Consider the following 10,637-nt stretch of genomic DNA (forward strand, 5'->3'; position numbering starts at 1 on the left):
CTAAAAACAAGGCTGGCTGGCGAGTGGCGTCACCGAAACTGTGGCTGGCGAGTGGCAGACTACTGCAGAGTCTTTCACCGTTTCGGGTCTTGTTTAGTTCACCTAGAAACCAAAAACTTTTTCAAGATTTCTCGTCACATCGAATCTTGCGACACATGCATGGAGCACTAAATATAGACGAAAATAAAAACTATTTGTACAGTTTATCTATAAATTACAAGATGAATCTTTTAAGCCTAGTTACTCCATAATTAAACAATGTTTGTCAAATAAAAACGAAAGTGCTACAAAAAGTTTTTGGAACGGTTTTCGTTCACACTGTCTGCCTGAAACAGAATTGCGCTCTGGCAGTCTGTGCAGTGCACCCACCCTTCGTTGCCGCTTGGCCCGCTTGCCTATATAAAAGCCGAAAGCTCTGCTGGCCCTCTCGCGTCCATCTCCACCTCCCTCATACAACGCCGCGCGCACTTGCCAGAACACGCGTGCCCTAGTGCCAGTGGAGAGATTGCACCAGCGCAGCGAGCCCGCGGTACAACAGTAAGTAATGGCCAATGCCACTGTCCCCGAGTCGCAGCCGCCGGCGCAAGCGGCGGGTGGCCGCCGCAAGGTGGTGGACGAGGTGTCCGGCTGGCTGCGTGTGCTGGACGACGGCAGCGTGGACCGCACGTGGACCGGCCCACCCGAGGTCCTCCCGATGATGCAGCCCGTGCCGCCGTACGCCGTGCCCCGCGACGGGCACACGCTGCACGACCTCCCTGGGGACCCCAGTTTCCGGATCTACCTCCCCGAGCCCGAGGTCGTCGTCGACGGCGACCGCAAGGGCGGGCGCCTGCCCGTCATCGTGCACTTCCACGGCGGCGGCTTCTGCTTCTCCCACCCGTCCTGGGTCATGTACCACCACTTCTACTCGCGCCTCGCGTGCGCCGTCCCCGCCGTCGTCGTCTCTGTCGAGCTCCCGCTCGCGCCCGAGCGCCGCCTGCCTGCGCACATCGACACGGGCGTCGCCGCGCTCCGCCGGCTCCGCTCCATCATCGCGCTGTCGGAGGACGGAGCTCTTGATGACAAGGCAGCTGCTAAGCTCCTCCGTCAGGCCGCAGACATCTCCCGGGTGTTCCTCGTCGGGGACAGCTCTGGCGCTAACATCAGCCACTTCGCCGCCGCGCGTGTGGGCGCCGACGGCGCTGGCATCTGGGCGCCGCTGTGCGTCGCCGGTTGCGTTCTGATCCAGCCAGGATTCATGCGCGCAACAAGGAGCCGATCGGAGCTGGAGGTGGGAGAGTCGGTGTTCTTTACGCTGGACATGCTGGACAAGTGCAACGCCATGGCGCTGCCGGTTGGCGCCACCAAGGAGCACCCGTTCACGTGCCCCATGGGTCCGCAGGCGCCGCCGCTGGAGTCCGTGCCGCTCCCGCCGATGCTGGTGGCCGTCGCCGAAAACGACCTCGTCCGCGACACAGACCTCGAGTACTGCGACGCGCTGCGCGCCGCCGGTAAGGAGGTGGAGGTGCTGCTCAGCCGCGGCATGAGCCATGCATTCTACCTCAACAAGTTCGCCGTTGACATGGACCCCAGCACAGGGGAGCGGACGCAGGGGCTGATTGACGCCATCGTGAGCTTCATCGCTTGCCACTGAACGCTGAAGTGCAAGAACAATGTAATTTGCCTGTGCTACGCGTGTCCACTATAGACTGAAGGTCAACAAATATGTGTCAGCGTCACGTGTCGCCTGCACGTGTAACTTGCGTTTGCCCCCCTTACCCATGTGAATGTTATTGCTCCTTCCAACTACTACAATTCTCATTTTTTTAAATTAAACAATTTAAATTATCTAAATTATATTAAAAATATTAACAATTATAGTACAAAATAAGAACCATTAAATCAATTATGGAATATATTTTTATAGTAAATTTAGTTGGAGATATAAATGATAATGTTGGGCGTATTTGGTTTGGAGGTGAGATAGGGACAAGCTCAATTATCTCAGTTTATCCAGTGTTTAGTCGGTGACATACGGGAACGAGGTCATCCCTAGAGGAATTTTTCCTCTAACATCTTGGTTGGATGTAGTCGGATTAATATCAATCTACATATATTAAAGTGAATTAGAGTGAAACTTGAACTATATTCTAGCTCAATCCACCAATGTATGTTGATTGAGGTGAATCCGATAATGTCCAAACAAAACCTAAATCAGGGACAGCTGGTAACCAAAAATTGAGGGGGTGAAGTGGGACGAGCAGGGACGAGTCGACGGCTAGGGCGCGAGGAAGTCGTAAGCGCGGCGGGCGCGGGGTCGCCGGCTCTGGGCACGGCAGCCTTGGACGTAGCGGCCATGAACTTGACGACTTCGTATGCGATGGTCGCGGGCTTGATGGCTTCAGATGCGGCAATCTCAGGTGCGCGGCCCTAGATGCGGGTGAAAGCCCTAGTTTGGTTTTGGATAATTGATGAAACCCTAGTACTAACCTCTATGCTAAGTGTGTGTAGACTTAATGAGGTCGGTACATGCCAAGTGATGGAGCAAGTGATGATCATGGTGATGATGGTGATGACCACAAGGTGATCAAGTGCTCAACTCGGAAAAGAAGAAAGAGAAAAACAAAACCCTATGGAGATCAAGGCAAAGGTATTGCTTAGGGTTTTGGTTTTGGTGATCAAGACACCATAGAGGGTGTGATCACATTTAGGATAGATAGCCGTACTATAAAGAGGGGAATTCTTTGGCTAAGCGGTTATCAAGTGCCACTAGGTGTCATTGTTCATGTGCATGCATTTAGAACCTAGTGAGCTAACTCAACTCTTTCAAAGAAAATGATTGTGAAAATGCTAACACACGTGCACTTGTTGGTTTACACGTTGTGGTGTTGGCACGCTTTGAGAAGGAGGTGGAGTTTGAAGAGTAGAGAGAGGATGGGTTCCTCTCTCCCTCCCACCGAGCTTGCTAGGCGAGATTCGGCGCTTTTCGAGAAAATGAAGTGCATATTTTCTATTGCGCCGGTGGGAAATTTGGAGAAGTCGCGGGAGTGTTTCTCGCTGAGAAAACACTCACCGGACGCTGGCTTCTGGAGCACCGGACGCTGGTGTTGAGCGTCCGGTGCAGACAGTGCCTGGCCCAGCTAGGGTAAGGCACCGGACGATAGGCACCGGACGCTGGCTTGAGCGTCCGGTGGTGCGCGTCCGGTGTGCGGGCGTTTTGCGACCCTCTCTGCGCATGGGTCCGGTGTGCACCGGACGCTCAGGGTGCGTCCGGTGGCTTGCGTCCGGTGACCCTGCGAGTTTGCGGAGCTCTCTGCGCATGAGTCCGGTGTGCACCGGACGCGTCCGGTGCCAACCTGCTCAGGGTCCGGTGCTCTGCAGGTTACCGTTAGACTCTGACACGCGACTGACGTTGGAGCACCGGACGCAGGTGTTGAGCGTCCGGTGCCCCTTTAAGAGCGTCCGGTGACCCCGTGTTTTGCCCAGTGAAAGAGCCAACGGCTCTATTTGTTTGAGGGGCTATAAATACGTGTTTGGCCGGCTTGGGGCTCAATCTCTTGGCATTCTTGACTACTAGACATCCTTGTGAGCCTAAACAAACACCTCCCACTCATCTCCTTCATAGATTATACATCTTTGTGAGATTGGGAGTGATTCCAAGTGCATTTGCTTGAGTGATTGCATTTAGTGGCACTTGGGGATCGTTCTAGCTGCGGTTTTCTTGTTACTCTTGGTGGTTGCCGCCACCTAGATGGCTTGGAGCAGCGGAGGAGGATTGACACGAGTTGGTGATTGTTCGTGGCCATCTCCCGGTGATTGTGAGAGGTTTGTGCCTACCTCGGCGGAGAGCCAAAGGCAACATTAGTGGATTGCTCGTGTCATTGAGCTACCTCACTTGTGGGTAGGTTCTTGTGGTGTCCTAGTGAGGACGAGGTTCGTGCTACACCTCTTAGCCACCGAACCACCAAGTGTTGGTCGACACAACGGGGACGTAGCGTGCCGGCAAGCACGTGAACCTTGGGAGAAAAATTACTTGTCTCCATTGTGTTTGTTCATTTGATTTCTCCCGGTGATTGGACTTCATTTTATTGATTGGTTCATCCCCTCTACGCGGTGGTATAAAGATCAAACCTTCTCTCTTACATTCCCGCAAACTAGAGTAGCTTACTTACTTATATAAAAACTTTAGGTAGCTCTCTAGTGTAAGTAGTGACATAGCTCTTGTGTGCCTAGTGATCTTAACAACTAGAATTGTTGGATAGGTGGCTTGCAAACACCCCTTTTAGAGCTAGAGCAAAAAGCTTCGCTTTGTTATTTACTAACCTCTTGCTCTAGTGAGTTTGTAGAATTTTTAAATAGGCTATTCACCCCCCCTCTAGCCATATTAGGACCTTTCAAGTGGTATCGGAGCCGTGGTCACCGTTTGTGAAGGCTTAACAACCTCGGTGCTCAAATTATGGCTCAAATAGTGTTCAACCATGTTGGGGGCAAACCACCATTCTTTGATGGGACAAGTTCATTTGACTATTGGAAGAGAAAAATGAAGATGTACCTTGGATCAATAAATGATAGAGTGTGGGAAGTCACCGAAAATGACTTTGTGATTCTTGATCCCGCTAACCCCACCGACAATGAGAGAGCCAACAAGTAATGCAATACTATGGCTCTCAACACAATCTATAATGGCATTGATTCAAAGGTGTTTGAACAAGTCAAAGATCTTGAAAAGGCTAGTGAAGTGTGGACAATACTAGAAGAAACATATGAGGGCACTACAACGGTAAAAAGTGCAAAATTGTATATGCTCAAGGACAAGCTATCCAACTTCAAGATGAAGGATGATGAGTCCATACCGGAGATGTTCTATTGGCTCTAAGTCATCATCAATGATCTCAAGGGCCTTGGTGAGAAAGTAAAAGATGAGGACTTCATTCACAAGTTCTTGATGTGCTTGCCCAAGAGGTTCAAGACATTGAGAACAATCATCTTTAGAGGTGGATTGACGGGAGTATCTCCCAATGAGGTACTTGGAGATGTCATTACCGAAGATCAATATAATGACAATGATGATGATGAGGTCATGAAGAAGGATGATGATGACAAGAAGAAGAAGAGTGTAGCATTCAAAGCTAGCTCTTTATCCAAAAGCAAGAACAAGGGCAAGGCCAAGAAGGAAGAATCAAGTGATGAGGAGTGCTCCAATGATGATAGTGATGATGAAGCACTAGCACTCTTTGTCCGCAAGTTTGGCAAGATGATGAAGAAGAAGGGCTATCACACAAGAAAGAGAAGAGATCACTTCAAGAACAAGGAGCATGTGAGGCTATGCTACAAGTGCAAAAGCCCCGATCATATTGTGGTGGATTGTCCTTACAATAGTGACAATGATGAGCATGACAAGAAGAACAAGAAGGAGAAGAAAGAAAAGAAAGAAAAGAAGATGGTCTTCAAGAAGAAGAAGAAAGGTGGATCCTATGTTGTGACATGGGATAGTGATGCTTCTTCGGATGATGATTCTAGTGATGATGACAAGACATCTAAGAAGAAGGCTCTTGCAAGCATTGCTATCAACAAGCCATCACTCTTCGACACTCCTTCATGCTTCATGGCCAAGGGCCACAAGGTACAATATGGTGAGAGTGAAAGTGAACATGAACATGATAGTGATAGTGATGATGAAAATGAATTCACTAATGAACAACTCATGGACATGTTAGAACAAGCCTACTCTCTTATTCAATCTAAAAACAAGAAGTGCAAAGAATTGGCCAAGAAGTTGAAAGCTCTTGAGCAATCCTTTGATGAGCTCAATGCTAATCATGAGAGGCTAGTGGAAGCCCATGAGAAGCTTGGCAAGGCTCACACCAAGCTTGAGAAAGCTCACTCCTTGTTGTTAGAAGAGAACAAGGAAAAGGTTGTTGTATCATGTGATGTGGGCACAACATGTGACTTAATTAAAGAATCACCCAACCTACCTATTGTTGTTGCCACTAACTCTTCTTGTAGGTCTTCATCCACCACCACCAACCCTACCTCCACTTCTAGTGTTAGTGTCACTTGTGATGCTTCACTAAAGGTTGAGAATGAGACTCTCAAGAGAGAGGTGGATGAGTTCACTCACGCCCTAGGCAAGGCCTATGGTGGTGAGGCCCGCTTGCTAAAGTGCTTGGGTAGCCAAAGGTTTTCTCTCAACAAAGAGGGATTAGGCTATACCCCCAAGAAGGGCAAGAAAGCTTTTGCAACTCACAAGCCTAGCTTTGTGAAGAGCAATGGTCGGTATTGCAACAAATGCAAGCAAGTTGGGCACCTAGAGCTTAATTGCAATAAAATGAACAAGAACAAGAAAAATGCTAATGTACCTTACATTCCTTTTTATTCTTGTTATGTGCTTACCAAGGGTGAGAAGGGTGTGCATGCTAAGTTTGTTGGTACACCAATTGTGGGTCCAAAGAAGAAGGCCATTTGGGTACCAAAGAGCTTAGTCACTAACCTCCAAGGACCCAAGCAAGTATGGGTACCTAAGAAACATTGATTTGTTTTGTAGGTAAACTATAAAGCCGGAGGAAGGCACTGGGTGCTTGATAGTGGGTGCACACAACACATGACCGGTGATTCAAGAATGTTCAATTCAATCAATCTAAATGATGACAATGGTGTTGATAGTATCACATTTGGTGACAATGGCAAAGGCAAGGTCAAAGGGCTTGGTAAAATTGCTATATCCAATGATTTGAGCATTTCCAATGTGCTACTAGTAGAGAGCTTGAACTTCAACTTGCTATCCGTAGCTCAACTTTGTGATCTTGGTTTCAAATGCATATTTAGAGTTGATGATGTAGAGATCATAAGTGTAGATGGCTCAAACTTGATATTCAAAGGCTTTAGATATGAGAATCTATACTTGGTTGATTTCAATGCTAGTGAAGCCCAATTATCAACATGCTTGCTCACTAAGTCTAGCATGGGTTGGTTATGGCATAGAAGGCTTGGTCATGTTAGAATGAAACAATTGAACAAGTTAGTCAAACATGATCTTGTTAGAGGCTTGAAAGATGTCACATTTGAGAAAGACAAGCTTTGTAGTGCATGTCAAGCCGGAAAACAAGTTGGCAACACTCATCCAAAGAAGAGCATCATGAGTACATGCAAGGCATTTGAGTTATTGCACATGGACTTGTTTGGACCAACCACATACACAAGCATTGGTGGAAACAAATATGGATTTGTGATAGTGGATGATTTCACAAGATACACATGGGTATTCTTTCTTAGTGACAAGAGTGATGCTTTTGCAACCTTCAAATCATTTGTCAAGAGAATACACAATGAGTTTGAAACAACCATCAAGAAAGTGAGAAGTGACAATGGAAGTGAATTCAAGAATACAAGAGTTGATGAGCTTTGTGATGAATTTGGCATTAGGCATCAATTCTCGGCCAAGTACACTCCACAATCAAATGGTCTTGTTGAGAGGAAGAATAGAACCTTGATTGACATGGCAAGATCAATGTTGAGTGAGTACAATGTGAGTCATTCTTTTTGGGCCGAAGCAATCAACATGGCTTGCTACTATAGCAATCGACTCTATTGTCACCCAATGATGGAGAAGACACCATATGAGCTCTTGAATGGAAGAAAGCCCAACATTGCATACTTTCGGGTTTTTGGTTGCAAATGCTACATATTGAAGAAAGGCTCTAGATTGAGTAAATTTGAAAAGAAATGTGATGAAGGATTCTTGCTTGGTTACTCTACTACTAGCAAAGCTTATAGAGTGTGGAATTTGGCTTGTGGTACTCTTGAAGAAGTGCATGATGTTGAATTTGATGAAACCAATGGCTCTCAAGAGGAAGATGAGAATCTAGATGATGTGAGAGGCACTCAATTGGCCGATGCAATGAAGAATATGGACATTGGTGATTTAAGGCCTAGAGAGGTGATTGATGTTGAAGATGACAAAGATCAAGTGCTTCCTACCTCTAATGTGCAAGCTAGTGGTTCTCATGATCAAAATAAAGCTAATACAAGTGGTACTCAAGTGCAAGATCAACAAGCCAGTACATCATCTCATGATCAACCAAGTGCAAGCAATCAAGTGCAAATACTCCAACCAACAAACATTGCAAGAGATCATCCATTGGATCATATCATTGGTGATATTCAAAAAGGAGTGCAAACTAGATCAAGATTAGCATCATTTTGTGAGCATTTCTCCTTTGTGTCTCACATTGAGCCAAAGAAGATTGATGAAGCATTGAGAGATGTTGATTGGGTTAATGCTATGCATGAAGAGCTTAACAATTTCAAGAGAAATCAAGTATGGGAATTAGTTGAAAGGCCTAGTGATCACAATGTCATTGGTACTAGATGGGTCTTTCGCAACAAGCAAGATCAAGATGGGATAGTTGTAAGGAACAAAGCAAGATTGGTAGCACAAGGCTATACTCAAGTTGAAGGTCTTGACTTTGGTGAAACATATGCCCCGGTTGCAAGATTGGAAGCAATTAGGATCTTGTTGGCCTATGCTTGTGCCCATAACATCAAGCTATACCAAATGGATGTCAAGAGTGCTTTTCTCAATGGCTATATCAATGAAGAAGTTTATGTTGAGCAACCTCCCGATTTTGAGGATGACAAGAAACCCAACCATGTTTACAAGCTAAGAAAGGCATTGTATGGTTTGAAGCAAGCACCAAGAGCATGGTATGAGAGATTGAGAGATTTCTTACTCTCTAAAGGTTTCAAGATGGGCAAGGTTGACACCACTCTCTTCACCAAGAAGATTGGCAAAGACTTGTTTGTGTTGCAAATATATATTGATGATATCATATTTGGATCAACCACCCAAGAATTTTGTGAGGAGTTTGGAAACATGATGGCTAATGAGTTTGAGATGTCAATGATTGGAGAGCTTAGTTACTTCCTTGGTCTTCAAATCAAGCAATTGAAGAATGGCACTTTTGTGAGTCAAGGCAAGTACATAAAAGACATGCTCAAGAAGTTTGGTATGGATGATGCAAAATCAATTAGCACACCAATGGGAACAAATGGAAGCCTAGATAGTGATACAAGTGGAAATATGGTGGATCAAAAGTTGTATCGGTCTATGATTGGAAGCCTACTCTATGTGACCGCATCAAGACCGGATGTCATGTTTAGTGTATGCATGTGTGCAAGATTCTAAGCCTCACCAAGAGAAAGTCATTTAAAGGCAACAAAGAGAATATTGAGGTACTTGAAGCATACACAAAATGTTGGTTTGTGGTATCCCAAAGGTGCAAAGTTTGAACTTGTTGGATATTCCGATTCGGACTATGCGGGATGCAAAGTTGAGAGAAGAAGCACATCGGGCACATGTCAACTATTGGGTAGATCACTTGTCTCATGGTCATCCAAGAAGCAAAATAGTGTTGCACTATCAACCGCTGAAGCGGAGTACATTGCCGCCGGTAGTTGTTGTGCACAAATCCTATGGATGAAGGCAACTTTGAAGGATTTTGGAATCAACTTCAAGCAAGTGCCATTGCTATGTGACAATGAAAGTGCCGTGAAGCTCACCAACAATCCAGTTCAACACTCAAGAACAAAGCATATAGATGTCCGCCATCATTTCATAAGAGATCACCAACAAAAAGGGGACATTTGCATTGAGAGTATAGGCACTGATGATCAACTTGCCGATATATTCACCAAGCCACTTGATGAGAAGAGGTTTTGCAAGCTAAGGAATGAATTGAACATACTTGACTTCTCAAATATGTGTTGATGCACCCCCACTATATGACATGCCTCTCCTTCGAGCAAAGCAAGGTAAAATTGATTGACATGTCATCCATCTTTGCTAAGGACTTGTTTAGTGCATCTAGCCATTCCTTACATGTCTTAGGCTCATTCATGAAAATCAAATGAATTTGATGCTTATATGGTACCACTATTGATTCTTTGCTTGACTTGATCTAGTGGTAGCATATGACATGTTTTTGGGCTTGCAATCCTAGTGTTTGATCTAGAATATGAGCTATAAGTGTTTAACTCAACATGGTACAAGATAACCCTCATTTGGAGGTGTGAAGAAGCTTGTCCTTGGATCAAACCGAGTTAAATATCTTAGGCAAGTAATCTAGATTGGACCAATTTGGGAAAATGATCTCACTTCACATGGTTTCACACTAACCTATCTAAAATTTGAGCTCACCTTTTGTGGTCTTTGATGACAAAGGGGGAGAGAATTTCCCAAGATTTAAGATAGGGGAGTAACATGATAAAAGAAGGGGATCAATTAAAATTTTGAAGCACACAAGTAGGGGGAGCAAGCTCATAAACTTGTATGTTGCATTTGTATGGGCATCACATATGGTTGCTTGCATTTGCATTAGCTTTAGAAGCTTTCTCTCCAATGTCTTGCTTGTGTGGTGTATGCTAGTTGTAGGTTTGATTGTTGAAATGAAGAACTAGCATGCATAGGTAGTGTAACTAGACTTTTATTTGTTTTCACAAGTCGTACTAGAACCTTGTTTATAATGTTGATCTCACGGGGTGTTCTAGTTTTGTGAATGTCTAGTTACTAATGGTGCTAAGGATGGTGTATATTGGCAACTCCAATTGGTATCACGCTTCAAAGGTCCACTCTTTACACCTTAGCATCATTTGGTAGAAAT

At 45.4% G+C, this 10,637-nt stretch overlaps 1 protein-coding gene across 1 annotated transcript; it reads left to right on the plus strand.

Annotated features, from left to right (window-relative positions):
• On the plus strand, positions 438–1,788 carry LOC8076951 (probable carboxylesterase 15). Its single transcript, XM_002439752.2, has one exon. It carries the CDS (start codon positions 545–547, stop codon positions 1,631–1,633), a length of 1,089 nt encoding a protein of 362 aa, XP_002439797.1. The 5' UTR covers positions 438–544; the 3' UTR covers positions 1,634–1,788.

Source organism: Sorghum bicolor, chromosome 9 (assembly GCF_000003195.3).
Source record: "Sorghum bicolor cultivar BTx623 chromosome 9, Sorghum_bicolor_NCBIv3, whole genome shotgun sequence".
Taxonomy (NCBI): domain Eukaryota; kingdom Viridiplantae; phylum Streptophyta; class Magnoliopsida; order Poales; family Poaceae; genus Sorghum; species Sorghum bicolor.